Source organism: Thermobia domestica, chromosome 11 (genome assembly GCF_964235325.1).
Source record: "Thermobia domestica chromosome 11, izTheDome1.hap1.1, whole genome shotgun sequence".
Lineage (NCBI taxonomy): Eukaryota > Metazoa > Arthropoda > Insecta > Zygentoma > Lepismatidae > Thermobia > Thermobia domestica.
In genome coordinates, this window is record NC_137464.1 from 261,084,719 (window position 1) to 261,107,124 (window position 22,406).

At 35.3% G+C, this 22,406-nt stretch overlaps 1 protein-coding gene across 2 annotated transcripts in view; it reads left to right on the forward strand.

The window, feature by feature from the left end:
* LOC145665005 (thiol S-methyltransferase TMT1A-like) overlaps positions 1-22,406 on the forward strand; it is a 39,229-nt gene that overhangs the window by 7,496 nt on the left and 9,327 nt on the right. For both annotated transcript variants that reach the window (XR_014127543.1, XM_081732192.1), the window contains exons 3-4: positions 8,510-8,655; positions 12,902-13,155. Coding sequence is in view for 1 of the 2 variants with exons in the window: in XM_081732192.1 (XP_081588318.1) it covers positions 8,510-8,655; positions 12,902-13,155 (400 nt within the window). In the remaining variant the exon portion in view is untranslated. The remainder of the gene's footprint in view (positions 1-8,509; positions 8,656-12,901; positions 13,156-22,406) is intronic.

Here is a 22,406-nt window from a genome sequence, read left to right on the forward strand (position 1 = left end):
AATAATAATAATAATTTGAATTTGAATTTATTGCTAGTAGTGACCACAGCCTAGACCATTAACGGTCACAAATATACAAATAATATTCAATGGAGGACTACATCAAATTAAATACAAAATAAACAAATTAAAAAAAAAAAGAATGGTACATCAAAATATTTCAATCAGATACAAAATTATATGTTATACATGAACTTAACCCGGCACCGAGCGCGTGGTTACCAGGGACGGGACCAGATTTTCTCTCGCCTATGAAATAAATGGAAAATCTATCTTATTGATACAGTTTAAAATTTAATTGGCGAGTTTTATTTTACTTTACAACTTTAGAATATTTTAGTCACACGTGCAGGGTATTTTACCTTGTTTGTTGCTATCACTACACACACCAAAAAATAAAAAATAAATAAATAAATAAATAAATAAATAAATAAATGTCAATATTGAATAATACAGGAAGGCCACAAAATCATAAGAAACAAACAAACAAACAAAATAGTAACTAGTTGTTTATTCATACTAAACAAAATCCTTTCGAAATGTTTTAGTTACTACACACTGTCTTCACACTGTTCGCACCCTCGACACCTGAAACAGAGAACAGCTGGTGCGTTCTTCTTGCACACTGGCACAAGACAATCTGCAAAACATTGTTTTGGTGTAACAATTTTTCTGTATATAGGTCCAATGCTTACTACTTGGTAAAAACTTACATCGGATTGTGTTTCTATTCCTGAAAACTTACTTTCGCTACTTTGTTCAATTTGTTCAACATTATTTCCTTCATTATTACTGCAACTGTTGATTATCTCACTTGCATTTTCACCTGCGTCTTTCCTCCTGTTCATCTCCCTTTCCACTTCATCCATCCATTGTAACACTTTTTGTGCAGTTTTGTCATCCATAGTTCAATATATTTACCTACAATCAATGTATTTGTAGTATTCGACAATGCCAGAAATAGTTACGTAATAGGGCGCAAGGTGAGATAAAAACCCAAACTGAAATCCAAAGCTTCTAACAATGAACTGCTAAATAAAACAATTGTTTATCAACTAGCAGAAGTTGCAGACTGAAGCGAAAAATAGTGAACATTGAAGGATATACACGTGCGTATAGCCATTGCGCAGTAGGACATGGCGAAAGTAAGGAGTGAGGGATTACCTCACCACGCGCCCGGTGCAGGGTTAATAGAAGCTTAGATTACAAAGTAAAATTTCAATATTACCTCCATTCTAGTATCTATTAAATTCGAAACTGTGATGTAATCCTCTTATTATATTAATAATAGTAATTATTATTATTATTATTATTATTATTATTATTATTATTATTATTATTATTATTATTATTATTATTATTATTATTATTATTATTATTATTATTATTATTCTCGCTAGCCTTGATTTGCTCTCTTGATGTTAGGAGAAACTTGAGACGAATCAGGCTTATTTGCGATGTAATGCATTCGAGGATGAACCTAATTGAATATCTATATATTAGAGCTCCTTCGCATAACCCGAGGGACTATCGATCTATTTTATGTAATAAAAAAATTAATTGGTATTCCACTATTTATTAGTGTAGAGAATATAAACAAAAAAATCTCTGAGAATCGATCTATTCAACGTAAATTTTCCTCTACTTATATATATACATATATATATAATGTATTATGAAGTAAATATATAAATTCGCTGTTGTTCCGTCCGATATATTGTCTATGAAATTCCAATTGTCTTTCGTCTGGTGTACGTGTATTTTTATCTAATCATGTTCGTTGTTATATATATATATATTCTTATGAAATTTTGTTTAATTTTATTAGTGTTCATTATATTTTACTTTGTTATTCATTACATCACAGTTTTCAGTTTAATAGATATTTGACTGCAGGTAATGTTGAAATTTTACTTTGTAATCTAAGCTTGTGTTAAGTTCATGTATAACATATAATTTTATATCTGGTTGAACGAATGGTTGATATACCATTTCTTTTTAATTTTTTATTTTGTATTTACTTTGATGTATATTTTTGACCATTTATGGCTGTGGCCACTACTAACAATAAATTATTATTATTATTATTATTATTATTATTATTATTATTATTATTATTATTATTATTATTATTATTATTATTATTATTATTATAACCACTGTCATCTCAAATATTACACGTTACCTTGCTATACTTCTTTCATCTATTATATTTACAGTCATTAAAAGAAATCTATTTTACATTCGTATGATATGTTTACGTTCTTATTCTTTCTAGACAATATGTTATTTTATCACAATATAGACGCAGAAAAGTTCCTGTGAAGGTCAAAAATTCTTCAGAGAGAGGCACGATAGCTCCATCGTAGAGCGCTTATCTCTGGTGCGTGGGATCGCTGGTTTGATCCCCGACCAATTGTGGTGGGCAGCACTGTGATCGTGGGTTTTCTCGGGGTACTCACGTTTCCTCCCACATTCTCGTTCCACCAATTTTTCCATCAGCATTCACTTGCTTTAATATCGTCTTCCTTAACTGAAAGGACGTAACTGTGGGACGTTACACTGAAAGACATAATTTTTTAAAATTTCTGTGATATTTCTATCAAATTTGTAGATTGCGTTTCTTCGTAATGGTTTAAAGCAGCATTTCCCAACCCTTTTCAACTTGCGGCACACTGCGGGTGGAACTTGAATAATCGCGGCACACTCATAGATATTATTATTATTAGTAGTAGTAGTAGTAAATAGAAAATACCGTCGTAATTTTTTTCTGTGATTACTGACCACCTTCTCACAGAGAAAAAAGCTCAATCATTGGTTTCCCCCCATCGTAAATCAGTATACTTATTTTTCATTCTAATTCAAAAAATAAAAACAATTCCAATGAAATATAGGACTCAGGCTTTTAAAAATACACTTTCTTTTTGAACACTGTATCCAACCTTTCACTAAGGAAGATCACTAAATAACAAAAGAACAAACAAATCTCTTGTACTTTTAAAACAGATGGAGGTAATTTGTATGAGTGCTTTGTCGAAAGGGTAGAATGAGATTTTAAAATTTCAACTTATCAAATAACCTGTAACAATAAAGAAGCAATAATGGTCATAACAATGATGATCAATACGTTTTTTGAGTATTAAAAATGTAGAGACAAGTAACACAATGTGAAACTTATAATTTATTAACATGGTTAATATACGTCACAATTTTTAAATATTAATAACATTCTGTTTTCGAAATACAATCTGTGTAGTAGAAATGTATGCATATACAATAATATATTACAATTACAGTATTTTTTTCCATTGTAGAGGTTCATAGTAATGTGAAATACAAATACACATTTTTCCTGTCTTGTAATTTGGTTGCTATATAATTAATAATTTTGTTTTCATTTCCTCGTGGCACACCGGTTGGAAAACGCTGGTTTAAAGCTTAAATCGTTACATTGTTTTATTTGTTTTTTTATTTTATTTAACAATCACCAGATACAGCTCAGAGGCCATTTTACACTGGATATCTAACAACAACAATGGAAAGGATTTGGGAAGGTATCGGCCAAGGCCTGTTTTAGTAGGTACCATCCCGGCATTTGCCTGGTAGGACATGAAAACCCCAATCAGGATGGTCGGCAGCAGGAATCGAACCCGTGACCTCCCGAATGCGAAGCCAACGCTCTACCACTTCAGCTACTTCGCTCGGTAAACATTGGCCGGCAGACATGTACCAGGGCCAGGCCATTTTTAAGTATACATAATGTCTGCAATATGTATATCAGTTTTATGTACATAGCCTACCAGGGAAGTCACCTTGTGTATAAATTTGATACACGTGGCAGCCAATGTGTTATCAGCCTGAAGAAAAACAATTGATAAATTTGCTTTGAAGTATCGATGAACTTTGAAGAATTTTTGATCTTCACAAGAATATTTCAGGTAAGTACCGTGGTAATATTAATATATGTTCCTTTTGTTCAGTTTGTAGTGAGGCGCGATGGCTCAGTGGTAGAGCGTTCACCTCCGGTGCTTGGGGTTCCTGGTTCGATACCAGCTCGTACCGTGTGGACTTTGTGGTGGACAAACACCGTGCTCGTGGGTTTTCTCGGGGTTCTCCCGTTTCCTCCCACTTTCTTCATTCCACCATTTCATTCATTTCTCATCACAGTCTCCTTTAGCCTACCCGGCATAATCGTGGGACGTAAAACTCAGATTTCGTTTCATTTTTTTCAGTTAGTGGTGTTCTTTTACCTTAACAGAACAACTTAAACTTTCGCTGTTCTGCACATTCGAAAATGATAGTGTTTATCGCAATATTTACAGTTAATTGACTTTAAATACGCAGCACCGGAAGTGAATCCTGGCGTGAACTAATTCATGGGATATTGCCAAGCCACGCTTTTAGCGGCTATAGTAATCTTGTCTTACCAAGACCATCGAACATGTTACAATAATTGAAATATAAATAACGTAATGATGTTATAAATAATAAAGTATGTCTACCTAAACACCCCTATCTTATTTTATTCGGACGGACGTGTCAAGGACATCTGTGACTACCTTTATCATCCGATTTCCACTGATTTAGAGGAGTGTAGTGTAGCCTTTTTTTATGTGATTTTGTTACATCGTTATTATATTAATTTTCAATTAGCTGTAAGCATCCATCGTTGTCCGGTCTTAATTTAGAACCTGGATAAAAAGAAAGGAGACAAGTGTTTGTATTCCATTTCCTGGTATTTATCCTTTGCTGTTATGTGAGCCTGCAGAACACATGATACGGGTTGCATGCAAGCAAGGCGTTCTAGAAGTGATTTTCCCAACTAACGCACTGATTGCCAACTATTTGTAGGAATGACATTTCTTTGCAATTGGGCAATAACATAAGATCGCGTTATTCGTCGTGGCTGATGTTTATTAATACGAACGCGCTACCTGTTTTCTATTACTATTTCTCTTTCTTCACCTTTCTCCTAGCTGACCACGACGACACGGTCCCTACCATGCCTATATTTAATTTCTGCCGAAGCTGGAGTCAATAGATATAAATAAATACAAGCACCGTTTGGATGTGTAAAGCAAATGTTAAGGGTAATTCAACATGAATGGTATGCGAAATTAGTTTTACAAGAAAAATAAAATTCCATTACGTAATATATGACAAATATAACGCAAATTATATGAAATGTAAATATATCAGTAATACAAATATTCTACTGTCTTCAATTTACAAGAGTTAAATATTGTCAACCTTTCTTTTTATTTTCTTTCTTTATGTGACCTAGGTCTTTTTGCAAGTCATTGACGGATAGTTGGTGGCGTTAGTTTTTACTCACGACAGTGATGATCCAACAAGTCCACTTTGGAGCTCGCCGTTCCCTTTCAGGTTGAGTCGCATGCATTCGTTGGGGCCCGTAGATAATCCTGTGATTATGGTCCCAATAATTCTGCACCAACACAGTATACGTCCTCGCATTGGATTTCCTTGTAGTTCCTTTTTTAATACATGAACAGATGCGTTTTCCACTCGGAGCACACGCTTACATCAAACGACATTGATATATATATATATATATATATATATATATATATATATATATATATATATATATATATATATATATATATATACAAATTCAAAACAATTTTCTTATCGTAATGGCACTGATACTTTGGCAACAACGTGGGAAGCGCGCTTCAGCACAGACACACTAATCAGTTCGGGGTAGCACACTCAAATTGTGCTTATGGGTGGCTGGGAGCAGGAATCGAGCAAGGTCCTGCTCTCTCGCAGCTAGACGCGCGAATGATTTGTCTCTCCAACCAACCTCTGCACATAACAAAGCGTGGGTGGAAGGATAGTTTCTCGAAAGTTCACACTTAAGGGGCCAAATTCGAAAGAAGTCATAAGGAATGCAGACAATGCGTGGGCGATTTCCCTGTTTCCCAACCATATAAGGCACTTTGAATGAAGCCAAGCGCACTAACACAGACGAACATACATATACATGTGTGGGAGAAGCTGTTTCGAGAATTCTCTCATATTTTATATACGAGGCTTGGTTAATAATTTTAAAGTCAGCATAAACTAACCATCTTCTTTGGATTAAAACAATAAATGAGCCTCAAAAAGCGGTGACAAACAGCAACGTAAATGTATTTGTGTACTTTTCAAATATTTGTCTAGAACGAATTGTTTAATGACTTATTTCTAGATAGAGAAAAGGATTGTTTTTTGACTTTGACAATTGTAAAATAAAAATCCATTTTTACATAACTCAACAATCACTAAATCGCATCACCCTCTTATCCGAAAAAAATAAACTTTACTTTCATGTGTTATGTTACAAGAAATTATTTTAAATTCGGTAGGTTTTCCTTCTATTTCGTATTCAATCGAATTTCCCCCTGTCCTCTTTCTTCATTTATTTTTTCCATATCCTGACTCTTTCGAAGGAGCCGACTATTATGAATGGAGTAGAAGGAAAATATATAATTATCCTGACCAGGATCACCCGAAGAAAATTTTCTAGGGAAAGGGGGGGCGTCCCCATGCCCCACCGTTAGGCACTGGTATTAGGAATTTTATGGAAAAATAATTCAACATACGTTAGAAAAAGTTCGCACTTACCTCTCAAACATCCATTATATTTCGGGAAACTTTCAGCCCTCATCCGAAGCGAAAAGGATTATATAAGGAAGTAAAGATGCAAGGAGGAAATATATAAATATCTAAATCCAGAAATCAAATGTCATTCAGACCAAATTAAGGCAATACTTTTTTTCTGGCACCTATTACCACCTTGCTCAGAGATGCCAGCTTATCGTAACTTGACACACTTCCTACCTTTTTTAAATGACTCTAAAATTGTGTTCCAACACTTCTCCAAGCTCGGAATATAAATCTCAGGGGTTATAGCGAGTCACTTTTTTAACTAAAAGTTACTTTTTTTCAAGTTGGTCACTAAAAGTTACTTTTTTTTTTTTTTTTTAATTTGTCACTAAAAGTTACTTTTTTGGGAGGTAAAGTGACTTTTTCGTATGATTTATGTTTTGCACTGGCAGTTTTCTAAGAAAATTATTATAAAAATAAATTGAAAAAGGCAGAAACTTGTTACTCATTACTCTTCTGATAGCTTCAGTACTTGCTGCCACATGTGAAACTGTCAGCTTTATTCTCACTTCAGCTTTTATTCTTTCTAAAGCACAGTGGATGGTTGGTGGATGCTCAAGCTCTCAAGGTGGGGTTGAGAACCGTTCTGTGTCTATTCTTTCTTCTATCATAATAGTCTTTTAGTTTTCTCTCGTAATAGTTAACGCTCCGTTCAACGTTGTGTGTGTGTGTTTGTGTGGTTCATCATGTTCGTTTTGTATTATGCTTCTTGTATGTTCTTCTTAAGAGTAGGTGGTAAATTTGAATATTTCATGGCTTTGAGAACTCTCAATGCTAAGTTAAATATAATGTTTGGGATGAAGAAATTCGGAAATAGGCCAGAACTGGTTCCACTTACTCAGAAGCTTCTTACATCTGCTAAGTCTGCTTACCGTAACTACAAAGCATACTTAGAAAACCTAAGAAAGGAGGAAGCTCAAAAAGAAGAAAAAAGATGAAACAAAACAACAAACAGAGAGGTGATGGAGAAATTGACAAAGAAAAAAGGGGCATGATGAGATTTTGGTCACTTTTTTGTGTGCTTTCGGTCACTTTTCAACTATTTACTAGAGACCAGACCACTATGATCCCTGAAATCTGATGGTGGAGTTCAAATAGAACGGTGGAAAAAGCCTCCATTAGTATTAGTGGTTTGATTTATGCAAATTTTTGATCTCGCTTTTATCATGTAGTTTTACCAAACCTGAAGTTAAAAATTCGTCCTTAATGAATCTGATATTCTCCCTAAATCTAAGTTCATTATTCCTTTTTGTAATCGTCATATCGAATTTGTTACATGAACAAGAAAACTGATACGCCTGACTCTTCTGCACAGTAACTTGTGTCATTCATAATTAAGTTTGAATGAATTACAAAATTTAGTAGGGCCGCGATGGCGCATCATCTCTGATGCATGGGCTCCTTGGTTCTATCCCAGCTCGCGCCAGGTAAATTTTTTGGTGGACAAACACCGTCTGTGTGGATTTTCTCGGGTTTATCCCGTTTCCTTCCACTTTCTTCATTCCATCATTTCATTCATTTCTCATTACTGTCTCCTTTAGCCTAGCCAGTATATCCGTGGGACGTAGACTTCATTTTCATTTACAAAATTTAGTTTACTGACGACATGCAGAAGAGTGACGGGTATCAGTTTCAAGTAATGAATTTTATATGTGCAGTACAAAAAGGAATAGCCAACCAGAATTATGTCAGAAACATGTATCTTACGTTTCAGGTATCGGTTTCGTGGTCGTCCTTGTGCAGTTTCTTGTCATAATTGAGAAGTTCAAGTATTCCTTAAATGTAAATCTTCTCTCACAGAAGATTTTATACATTGTAGTATGCATCTTTATTTCAGGCTTTTTGCACGGTTTATGACAGGGGCAGTTGTAAGTTACAACGCGGCTGCAAGTGACCTCAAGGATGACTTATTTTCGGATTTGGAAGATGCTTTCCCTCCAGACAGGGAAATTAAACGCATTTTGGAAATAGGAATTGGCAGCGGTAAGAATTTATTTATGTAGCAGTATGTACAGATAGTTATCAAAATACTGGCAACATCCACTTAATCCAACACTCAATCTTTGGTAATGCTGGGCAGTCATGCATTGCTACTGTCTTTTGTTAATGCTGTTTTATATGCCAGTGAGTAGTTCGTGAGGCTGTATAATACGGTTTTACATGTGCAATAGGTGATGCAAAATGAGACATTGATCATGCAAAATGAGACGGTGATGCTAACTGAGACGTTGGTCATGCTTAATGAGATATTGGTGATGCAAAATAAGACGCCTCCGATTTTAAAAAAAAAGCCGAATTATGGGTGCGCGATTAGTTGGAGCAAGTCTATCCAAGACTGCAAGGGTATAAAGAGCATCAAATGGAACAGTGTCCAAGGTGATGACTGTACTGAATTGGTAGCAAGACAACGTCAAAGAAAAAAATTATGTAAAGCGTAGGTGAGAGGGAACATAAACCCTTTCGATACGAAGCTGAAAGTGACTCAAACGGGTGAGTCATCGCATTTAATCCTGCTGTATGAACAACACTAATTAAGGTATCGGAAAAAAAAATTTCTATGCCAAATATAGTTGGACGAAAGATTTTTATCTTTTTCTGAGTGTCCAATTTCCTTCCAAATTTGAACCCAAAAGTCAAAAAAATCAAATATTTTCGATTTTTTAAATATTTTTTCCTTATAACTCTTGGTTTTAGAGAGATCTACTTACCAGTTGTCAGGTATATACCTCATATGTACGTATGCCTAATATTTTAGACCATTTTGAACAACTCTCAATCAGTGTTTCCAACAAGAAAAATTATTTCCCAATTTTTGGGTCAAACAATTCAAAATTTTCGAAATTTACGTTTATAAATCCGTACCTAAACGTATGAACGCAAGTCAACTTACGTCAGTTGAAGATCAGTCCTTATTGAACAAAAGCAAGTACAGATCGTTACAATTGACAATAAGGGGGCCTCGAAAAAATTCGAATTTAGGTTCTAATCCTTGATTTTCTTTTAAGTCGACGAAAACGTCAAAAAGTGCCCCGTACCGAAAGGATTAAAAAGGATTATTACCAAAAAAAAAAAAAAAAATCTAATGCGACACAACTAACTGCAGAATGTAATCAGTGTCAGAGATGATCTGTTTCTCCAATCGCAGTCCCACGAGAGCTGCAGAACCTTAACATCCGCGTTCGGGTTGCGATGTCGAAACCTCTGGTTACCGCCACACAGCGATCCCGATTATCTTAAACGTGACCAGTTCCCCCCTAAATAGAAATTTCGATTTGGAGACATTTTAGGACCGTAAATAGGTTGGTATTTTTAACCTTAGAAACTACCGTTTTTGAGGGCCAGATGCACATGCCTGGCTGTCTATATCTATTTTAATCTAAACATCGAAGGAGTCACATTGGATCTCGCTCAAAATTTTAAATCGCGCTCCACGTCCTTGTGTTTGTAGTTATTGTATTTATTTCAAATTGAGTCAGCGACTGAAAAAGTGCAATAAAATATGATTGTTATTAAATTATTGGAGCATTTACAGTATCATTTTTTATCCTTTTCCGTTTAAATTGCAAAAATTAAAATATGCATAAGACGCACGAGATCCCACTCTCAAACAACGTTTGCCGATTATTTTAAAGCGTTCTTGATTTACAAAACAAAAAGTAGTTGCCCCCGTTTGCTTCATTTCGGTTTATCTAAGTTTATATTTGCAGCGATATATAAATTCGATTTTAGGCGCGCATTGTAAAATGAATGAAAATATTCAGTAACACGTAGTAATGAATTTGTTTTGTCCATTAATTTATCTAAAATTTAAAAGCAAGCTACGTAAGCCTTCAATACAGACTTTTCTTAAAATCGATTTTTTTTTTTTTTAAGACCCCCATAGTGGATCCGTAGTTTTATATTTTAAAAAAAGTAATGTGGAATTCGAAATCAGCGACCTCGGAAATCCCTCTGTGTAAATTGAAACCAAACACTGGGTGGACATAAAGTCTTTCCCTGATAAAAAAAAAAAAAAAAAAAAAAAAAAAAAAAAAAAAAAAAATCATTAATAACGAAAACCAAGAATGATAGATGCGGTTTGCGGCAAATAGGAAAACTTTTTTTTTTCTAATTTTGAGAATTTTCACATGTGGTCCATTAGTTGCCCTCAAGACATAAATGCGATATTTAATTTTCATCCAGGCATTTATTCCGAAGTTGGGAGTCCACTTTCGCCACGTTTTTTCGTTCTTATATCCTTTCCACATTTTCTGCAATTTGTTATTAGGTTCATTAGTCCGTGCTCTTCACAAACTTTTAAAAGATTTTGCTAGTTATCAACGTATTACTTCACAAATGGTAAAACTGTTAGATCATTGCCCTTGTACATTCACCATGTTGATAATATAAATGCTCGTTACTTTCACACAATGAAACTGTTTGGTTACCTTGCGCCAAGTAGTTCCCTCCGCTCGGCGTATAGTCCCATGTTCATAATCGCTTATATATAACAAATAAACAGATTTTTCGAGACCCTTATATATTATCAAGCACACAAACGATCAAATTATCCATATCTTCCTGTAACTTTTAAAAATTTTGCAGGAAACGGACGCCCAACTTTGGAACTTAACCCACGTGTTACTTAACGTTTCAGAGGTCACTGTGTCTATTGTGTCCTTTATCTTGTTTTGAGTGTTGCAATATCAGATGCAACACAGTTGACTTTGGGATGTCCAGTTCACGTGATGCACAACGCAAAAATTTCCATGGGCTTCGAGTTAAAGCAACACGAACAGTTTCCACACGTTCCTCACTAACACTCGGTCTACCGCTTCTATCATGATCTAAAAAAAAACTTCCTCTTGCAATAAACTTGCTATACCGTTCGTTTATGCTCTTAACATTTGGTGGCTGCTGTCCATACTCTCTTCTGAATATTCCTTGAACTGTGACGGGAGATACCAAAACACACACACTTCGCTTTCTGCTGTGCTGACGCCATTTTTAAATAAATGACTGTTGCGCTGCGATCAGCTGCAGTAGATGGGAGCAGAGGCTGTTACAAAATCTTGAAATACCATACAAGCGATATTTTCAGACAGCATGCTTCTACCATTCTTTGTTTTCTTGGTATTAATGTTTGCTATCAGGGAGAGACTTTATGTCCACCCTGTATTATGTTCCATTCCACCGTTTCTTTAAATATCAAAGTCGACATCAGCAATCTCTAAAACCCACATGTACTAAGTTTTAAGAAGAAGAAGAAGAAATTACGTTTTCGGCTTTTGGCCACGGTTTGGGGAACTGGGAATAAACCATGAATCATCAATGGCTGGAAGAGAGTAACTTAATTGGGTCAATAATCTTTCTCCTTGTTTCGAAAACATCCAAAGGACGTTGCTCAATAAGTAAAGAAAACATGCTAAAGGTAACCTAAATGCTTGATGGTACGTCTCACCAGAACGAAATAATAGCTGACATACTTTTAACATTTTTTTTTTTCAGTAATTTGCAAAGTAAAAACCCACTCTTGGATAGATAGATATTGTTAACTCCCCTCTTCCCCCCCTCCCACAGAAAAGGTAATCACGTGTTATCTCAAGTATTTACATGTTAGCTTGCCAACCTCTCTCGTTTGTTATATTACAATGATTATAAGAAATTATCTTAAATTCGTATGGTATGTTTTACGTTCTTATTCTTTGTAGACAATATGTTGTTTTATCACAATATTGAAGAAGAAAAGTATTCCTGTGAAGAGCAGAAGTACTTCAAAAGACCTTCGATATTTCAAGCAAATTTATCGATTACTTTTCTTCAGGATGGTGTAAGTTTAAATTGTGTTACAGTAATATAACAGTATTAACATGATTTAAGCTTTAAACCATTCTGATGAAAAGTAACTGATAAATTTGTTTGAAATATCGATGATTTTTTGAAGTACTTCCAGATCAGCACTATGATAATATTAATATATGCTGCCACTTTATAGCCATTTTGTCTCTTAGTTCTAATGTTAAATTCACCTGTGTATTTTGACAGCGGTTGGAGAGGATTTTGGCTAAGTCCACGCATTTAAAGGATACGCATTTACACAAGCAAAGGATAAAATATATTGTATGTTAAATCTCAGAGGGTTGGATGCTGTTTTTCTTGTGGGTTTCTTGTGAAGAAAAAATCTACAAATTAAAAAGACTCAAATAATTTTGTGTACTGTGCTTACATCCTATTTCATATTCCTTTGCAGGCGCCAATTTGAAATACTACCCAAAAGGCTGTTCCGTTGTTGCTGTTGAACCCAACTCCTTCTTCACCAATTACTTGTATAAGACTTTTGAAGAATATCCTTCTTTGAAACTGGAACGGTTAGTCTGCGCCCCTGGAGAGAACATGGCAGCTATCCCAGATAACAGTGTTGATGTTGCAGTCACTACGATTGTTATGTGCTGCGTGTCGGATGTTGATCAAGTTCTTCAGGAAATCAAAAGAGTTCTTGTACCAGTAAGTATGATCACACTTTGTTTTCTGTTTGATACAAATATGGAAGGATTCTTTTACAGTTTTACTAATACGCTATTTCCAGTGCTCTTGCAAATGTTGTGATTGTCTGTAAGGAAAATTTGAAAAATAGATAATTGTCTGCATTCTTACTCTTGGTAGTTGCAGACCCTGATTTGTAAGCTGCCTACAAATCAAGTATAGATCATGAGTTGAGTCGTGGCGCCCAAAGTTGTGCGAATAATTACATTTACCGTGTTACATTTTATAGACGTCCACATTATGCTATGTATAAGTATTGGAAATCCTATGAAAGAAGTACAAGGAGCGTCCAATGAGTTATCTACCTAGACAGGAAGAATGCAGATAGGCTCACCTGGTCATCACTATTTTTCGATGTAGTCCCCATGCACGTCGCCACGTTGTGGGCAGCAAAGAAATCCCAGAGAAAAAGTCTTTGTCATGGCCTGCAAACCACTGGAAAAAAACCTGTTAGACCTCGTTGTTCCTGCAGATGTTTCGTAAAGTCCCGGAAGAGGAGTCACTTTTAGCCATGTCCGAACTGTAGGGAAGATGGTTCAACACTTGAAACCCACAGTCAGCAATGGCAGTCTAAATCTGTTCGCGGCATCACACAAACATTCGCTACGCGGCGTAACACAAGTATTCTGCTCACGGTTACTGCGTTACTCCAACTGACCACAAATTGTGCAGCGGGGTTCCCCCCACACTGGCCTTGGCGTGCGTATTAGGCGTAATTATGCTCCACCCCTCCCATCCTGTCTAGGTAGATAATTATTAGACGCCCCTTGTATGTCTGTTGACAGGTATTACAGCACGAGAAGAGATACCGAGACGAATTCAGCGTTCTAAGTATTCCGACACCACTTAACTGTCGGGATAGAAACGAGAGGCACCTAAGAGGTGCGGGATAACAATACCAAATTTATAGCAATAAAGCACATACTAAACGGGGGCGACTGCACCACTGGTCTTAGGCGACTAGAACCATGAGCAAAATTAGACGAGATAATGAATATGAATTTAGTGTTAAAATAATTTGAAAATAACCAATACATTTTCATTGAAAATTGGTAGCAATAAGGGCGTTAAGGAATAGATGGTAGAGCAAGGGAATAGCAACTAATTTTGAACAGTCTCACCCTAATTCGAAGTAGTTCCAATCTTCTTCTTTTTTACTGATAGGTGATGTTTAGGCGCTGTCCTCGAAGTTCCAGTGACTTGCAGGTTGGGCTGTCCTGATGAAGTCCATGATGAAAACTTGTCCGACAATCAACCATGGCATTGAATGCCGGACCCCAAAGGCAGGGAGACTCCGATCTGTCTCGCGTCGTGGTTGAGATTCAAAGGCCCCGATCGTGCTCTCTCAATTGCTTTTGACCTGACTGTCCCTCTGACGTCAGAATGAGATGATGGTGACACCTCAGAGTTTCCTGAGCGTGGTGGATTACCCAAAACTGACATTGACCAAGTCCATGTTTCTACATGTCGTCGACTCAACACAAAGTTCTCAAACTTGCTCCTGAGATTGCTAATGTTGTCAGGTAAACGAACCAAAAAGAGACTCACCTGAGTCAAAGTACTTACTTCTGTATTTATTACTTCCTTGTTGTAACATCGTGTCGTGGGTAAACGAACGAAACGGACAATGTCTTGTAGTAGCCTGACTATGAGGGGCCAATGAGGTCGAACCAATTGAGAGAAGCAATTGATCTAACAAAGCAAATTAAAAGTGTCGCGTGTGAGACTGTTTGGTAGGCAAAAGGTAATAGGAAATTGCTACCAGTGTTTATTACAAATTAAAGCACAAAGACTTCCTCAATAACAGCAAAACAATAATTAATTAATCTTTTGATGTAAAGTCAGCTAGCGACGTACAACAGAATATTGGTGTTAATAACATCAGGCAGTGAACTCTTGAAGGCTGCTTGGCTTCCATTGATGGCTGGTTGAATTTCCACATGAAATAAAGATGTCCTAGCTTGTCCTTACTTCATATCCCGTAACATAAGAATATGTTCAATATCTATCCTTATCTCGTTATTCTAGTTCCAATGGTCGCGGGTGGGGGACTTCCTAATTCACACCAGGTAAATGGCGGGATGGTACCTAGCAAAAAGGTCTTAGACCACTTCCTTCCCCGCCTCTACGGTTAGTGTGATCGCCAAGGAACGTCATACCTCATATGTGTCGCGCTAAAACGCTCGTAGATACTGAAAGCCCAGAAATATAGTACCTAATTTCTTTTTTTCAACCGGAATAGTAAAAATTACCGTTTCTGGTTTCAATGTTGATCACCATAGAACAAAAACTATGAAAGATAGCGAAAAGCAGTTTATTATTATTATTATTATTATTATTATTATTATTATTATTATTATTATTATTATTATTATTTTTACGGATCCAGCACCCCTAGAATTGACTCTATATCTACTCTTATTACTCTACCAAAGCAGATAGTGGTCGAAATTCTATGCAGGTTCCGGTTTTAATAGTGATCCTTACAAGAAAGAAAGAACTAACTCTATGGCGTATGGAACCCGGAGGTTCAATGCCGCATTCACAAAAGCTCTCCACTGACTTCTACCCTTGTATTCCTATTTCTGCAAACATCTATCTTAATATTGTCCTCCCATCTGCCCTTAGGTCTTCCTAATGGTCGTTTTCCGATGGGTCTTCCAGTCAAGACTTTGAAAACGTTTCTACTTTCTTCCATTCTAGCTACATGACCTTCCCACCTAAGCCTCCTAGACTTGACGACCCTAACAATGTTGAATAAACGGTATAACTTATGTAGTTCCTCGTTATGAAGTTTCCGCCATTCCCCAATCCCATTCCTCTTGGGTCCGAATATTCATCCCAGGATTTTATTCTCAGATACTTCTAGTCTGCGTTCTTCCCTCAGAGTAAGCGACCATGTTTCGCAACTATACAGCACAACAGGCATGATTATCATTCTATATATTTTAAACTTCAAATTCCTCAACAGAATCGCGACGACAAATGGTTTTGAACTGAATAATCACATGAATTTCTTGCTTTTGAGTCGACGTCTAATTTCTTCGTGGATATGGTTTTGGTCTGTTAATATTCATCATAGATATTTAAAAGTATCCACTTTATCGAAAGTATTATTTGATATTTTGACATATCCGTAATTTGGAGAGTTATGATCACGGCGAACTTCCATGTATTTAGAAAGAAAGGAAGAAGAATGTATTTGATAGCGAGAACGATTCTTTGGTATGATTTTAGTATCCCAACAGCTCGGCTCTAATCCTTATATTGTAGCCAAAAGTTGTAGGAAAGTATCGTTTTTAGTTTTAATATTCTATTTTCATAAAGCAAAAACGGTAAAAGGAACGAATTGTTTTAAAATCAACATAGAGTGTCTCAACAACAGTGATCCATCCATTGAAACCGGACTGATAACTGATTTTTATGTAGAATATTGGTCCCTAATAGTTTGGAAATCTATCGTAATTTCATAGTGTAAAACTGAGTAGGGACCTTCTCTTATGACGACTTTAGATTTCGTCTCGCTCTCATCCCCATTAGCTCACAATGTTGTATGTACCGTTCCCATTATTTTCTTTAAAATAAAACATTCATTTGGATTCCTTAGTTAAACTTTCAGAAGGATTATCATTAAGAAACTAAAGCATGTTGTATGACAATTGATCAAAACAATAGCTTTACGAAGAGTAATTGTTTTTCCTTTAATTGCATGGTCGCCTTTTAATCCTAATATTTCAGTCACTTTCGCTTCTGTAAGCATCTTCGAAGGAATACATTTCTTAAAGTTTATTCCCTTTTGTATATATAAATGTACTTTTTTTTATATGGAAGTAAGAACAAGTCGTTCTTTTTAATCTTAAACTTGTATCGAATAAAATTTAATTTGTAATTCCACTTAAAAACATAATTATTATACAACACTACGAACTGTCGTGGAATATGTTTCTATTTTGATTTCTGCTCTTTCTATGTTGCCAAGTATGAAAATTACACCAAGGCTAATTTGACATGAATTTGAATTTACATATTCCAAAGCACATTACTATATTACAATTTAATCATAAATTAATTATACATTCTCACTGTTTGTCAATATTACCTTTATCTAGATTTAATTTTGGTACTGAAATAATGAGTTCATACACTTTCTAGGGTCACGGTGCTCAATAGTAGAGCGCTCTCCTTTGGTGCGTAGAGTTTGATCTGATCTCAGTTCGCGCTAGGTGAGCTTTGTAGTGAACAAACACCGTGTGCATGGGTTTCTCCCACTCTCTTCATTTTTACCATTTCGTTCATTACCACCACCATCTCCCTTGGCCTCGGAGCATGATCGCGGGACGTTATACTAAAAAACAGTCTTTCTAGAAGCGATGAGGTTTTATGTAGGATGTTAAATTTTTGTCAATGGAATAACAGGAACACATAAGTACTTTTAATAATAACTAACTGAACCTGCGCTCTCTACACAGTGCATCATTCATATTTGAGCATGAATCTATATTCCTCAGAACATCTGTATATGTCCCTTTACAAACACAAGTGAAGGATGTCTTAATAAAAATCGGCAAGGGATGCCATAATGGGGAGATTTTCTTTTTCGATTATTTTTTCAATATCTCGCACCGATTGCAAAATTTGAACCTGTAAGGTCAGTGTTTTCTTACTTTTTGTATGCATTATGTAATAACCAAATACATTACACACACAATTAATTATAAGTCAGTGATATATGGAGTTCATTGGGCAAAACACTCCAAACAATAAACATTCATCTTAGACTGGAGAAATGGTTATCCTTCGTTTTTCATTATCATTTGACCATTAAACAAACGCCGGAGTGATATACTAATCCCGTGTACAAATGTGTAGTATTGGGTTGTATAACTTGTAGGATATGATGCTTTACTTCTTTTAAGTTTCAACTTTAAAAAGTGTACCCCGCTGTACCTCTAAAAATGTACTAAGGAAATAACGGCTATATATATATATATATATATATATAATATTCAATTAGAACTGAACAATCTACACAAAATATGCAATCGATCAGTGAAAACGGCACCTTTGTAGAACCTCTGGTTCCCGAGAACTCACTGTCGAAAGGATTGGTCACAAACATATAAACCTAACATTTTAATATATAGACTAGCTGAATCTGCGCTATCTATTCAGTGCATCATTCTGTTATGACCATGAATCTCCTCTCAACTGTGTATGTCTCCTTACTCACACAAGTAAAGGATAGAAGATTCACAAAGGAAGTGAATTGTTATGTATAGATGTTGGAGTTAATTTTAGCAAATTTGTAGAAGTAACACGATATCAAGTGGATTTTTTTTTTCTAATAAATCCATATTCGTACGAGTACGCCTCATTGCGTCTCTTTAAGCCTTTGAAGTAGCCAGCATAAAATAGGTTTTGCTATTCATATTTAAGCAAAGCGCCTGCAATGTCCGTCAACCTGCCATACGTAACTTCTCTACTGGTTGCCTCTGCTAGCAACGAGAACCACCTAGCTATTACCGACGACAAGTGCTACATGTTACACATAGGAATGCGAAGAAGGCTACATTCCCAGTCCCTGATCAAAATACACAGTGTGAGATACGATACGTTTCAAAATAATGTAAATGTTCGTTTTAAATGCAGTTGCGATGTGTGTGTTAATTTCGAATCATTTCTGTACAGCTATTGTTTAGTGTGTGGATTGACTGCTAATAGAATGGAAGGAATTCTTATGCAGCAATCCAGTCAAAACAACGGTAAACTGCAACTTCCGATGGTTACGGAGTAGATGATTACAAAGGTCATCACCCAATTGTCCGGCTTCGATTTCAATTTTTTTTTTCTGATAGAGGACATGTATTCATTATTTGTCATGATAGAAATTTTTGCCATGGTGCATGTTTTCTATTTTTTTAATATAATTTTTAAGAGTTGTGATATGGTTATTAGAGATTACTGCATAAGTCCTTTACTACCCTTTGTAAACGGAGTGTTAATGAAAGAACAACCTCGCAGATACTTATAAGGCCTATTGGGAAGTCGTATGGTAGGTTTGACCTTGACGGCAGCCATCTTGAAATCCGTCATTTTAAAATAAAGGTCAAATTTTTTGAATGGGAATATGGTAATACGATAACATAATTTCGGACTAGAATTTAGTCAGGAAGACAACGGTGAAGTGAGTTTTAAGATAGGCCCATTTGGAGAAAAGTTACAGGCAGTTTAATTATTTATACCTACTATGTACGTAAATCTTACCTCCACTTCTAACTCGCGTATTAATGATAATAAGTGGATAAAATCTTCGGTAATACATATTATGCCTAGAGGGAAGTGATACGGTAAGGGTATCCTTGACGGGAGCCATCTTGAAATCCGCAATTTTGAATTACAGTGAAGTTTTGAAAACTGAAAACCATAGCATGTGACACCTCATTTTAATAGTAAATTTTCCTAAAAAGCCAATGGTATGCTTATTTTTGTTCTATAGTTAATCAGTATGAAAGTATGACTGCTTCTAAAGTGCACCAAACGTCCATTATTCGATCTTTCAAATTGGCAACACTCCTAATTTTCACCGCATGTTTTAAGATTCCAACTGGCACTTTGCAATTGTTGTCGTGGCTCATGTTTTCTAAATTTATTACATTTTCTTAACAGTTGCGATTTGTCAGTTCATAAATAGTGTTGGGATAAACATCCAGCAATCTTTCTGAATTTTGAAGACTTGTCATGTAATTATTTATTTCCTATGCCATGTAATTATTTATTTTCTATACCTGCCCTTCTAAAACTCGTTTACTGACATGAATCATCGCCCAACGAAACAACTGCAACTTTGCATTCAGGTAATACCGAAGAGTAGCTTGTGTAGTAGATGAGACGAAAAGTCAAATGAAAATTCACTTCAAAAAGGAAAACTAAAAATGATTGTTGTGTAAATCAATTGTCCTTTGTTTGGTTTTATATTTACTTCTTTATTGTATATTTATTTATTTATTTATTTATTTTCTATGATAATTTCTTTTAGCTAGTCAGACAAAAATGTCATTCATTTTCTGGCGATTGTTGTCGATGGTTCATGTTTGTAAGATGTATAATCAGTATTGATCGGGAACTCGATTAAGTTACACGTCTTTATAAACAAATTACCTGTTTTCATATTATGTTCATGGTACAGCGGGGGACACTTCTAAATGGTACACCTTAGCCGTAAATCTCCATATGGCTGTACCATTTAGAAGTGTCCCCCGCTGTACAAACAACGTGTTGGGAACAGTCATATTATGCCTCTGATATTTTCTATCATTGCTGCTGTTCCTTTAAAGTTGTATTTATTAAAAATATGTTATTGTTTGTCGTTTGCGCAACATGTAGGCTACATTTCCTGATAATTTTGTGTTCGTATAACATCAATTTGTTATAATTTAATATGTATTTCTTTACGTCACATAGACCCATAAGTGCCTCGTGTATTCTGGTTTAAAATAAATAATTACATTGCAAGTCTTCAAAATTCAGAAAGATTGCTGGGTGTTTATCCCAATACTATTCACGACTTGACAAATCGCAACTCTTAAAAAATGTAATAAATTTAGAAAACATGAGCCACGACAACAATTGCAAAGTGCCAGTTGGAATCTTAAAACATGCGGTGAAAATTAGGAGTGTTGCCGATTTGAAAGATCGAATAATGGACGTTTGGTGCACATTAGAAGCAGTCATAAATTCATACTGGTTAACTATAGAACAAAAATCAGTATAACATTGGCTTTTTCGGAAAATTTGCTATTAAAATGAGGTGTCACATGCTATGGTTTTCATTTTTCAAACTTTACTTTAATTCAAAATGGCGAATTTCAAGATGGCTGTCGTCAAGGACACCCTTACCGTGTCACTTCCCTCTAGGCATAATATGTATTACCGAAGATTTATCCACTTATCATCATTAATACGCGGGTTAGAAGCGGAAGTAAGGGACTTACACACGTAGTAAGTATAAACAATTAATCTGCCTGTAACTTTTCCCCATATGGGCGTATCTTAAAACTAACTTTACCATTGTCGTCCTGCTTAAATTCTAGCCCGAAATTATGTATCATATTACCTTGACCTTAAAAACTTGACCTTAATTTAAAATGGCGGATTTCAAGATGGCTGCCGTCAATGTCATACCATACGACTTCCCAATAGGTCTTATATATATATCTACATGGTTGTTCTTTCATTAACACTCCGTTCACAAAGGGTAGTAAGGGACTTCTGCAGTAATCTCTAACAACCACATCTTAACTCTTAAAAATTATAGAAAATAGAAAACATGCACCATGGCAAAAATTTGTCATCACAAATAATACATACATGTCCTCTATCAGAAAAAAATGAAATCGGAGACGGACAATTGGGTGATGTCCCTTGTTAGTACTAAAGGATAGTTTAAAATTATAATTGAAGGAACCAATTTAAACAAAAAGGAACAGTTTATCATAATAATATTTCAAAAATAAGTCAAACAAATAACAAGTAACAGCTCCTAATAAATTGAATCGATTCTTAAATTTAAGTGGTTTCGTATAATTCACAATTTCTAATGAAGAATGCAAATTAACATTTAACCTTCAATATAAATTTCATTCTATTTGTTTTAATAAATTATCATTAACAGCAATTAGGTTATATTCCAATCTTTGACCAGATATAACATTAATAATAATAATAAATGAAAGCCCATAGCTCATATCCAAGTACAATGTCCAATACTACATAATTACAAGTTACCTAGAAAATAATTTAAATACAGAAAATAAAGAAAAATGAAGGTTTGAATTTACGTGTATTAAACACTTATTTAGATATGTTCCTAAGTCCCTAAATACAAATCCAACACATTAACTATTAAATCATCATCACGGCACCCAAACCGAAACACACTTTTTTTTCTTCCAGCAAGTTCTGTTTTACACTATAACATGTTGCTGGTCACAGTCACCTGAGTAAAATGGTAGGAGCCATGGGTCGTCATAAGCCACGTAATTTCTAGTAGGTGGCAGCACTATTAAAAAAGTCTATCTGCCACGAAGTTTCCAACTCAAAATAGTAGACTCAATATAGAACTCCCCTCCTCCCTTTTCAAAAGTATGCTTCACTTAATTCATAACTTCAAGTTTTAGTCATATCATTTTTATATATTCCAGTTTTAATATTAT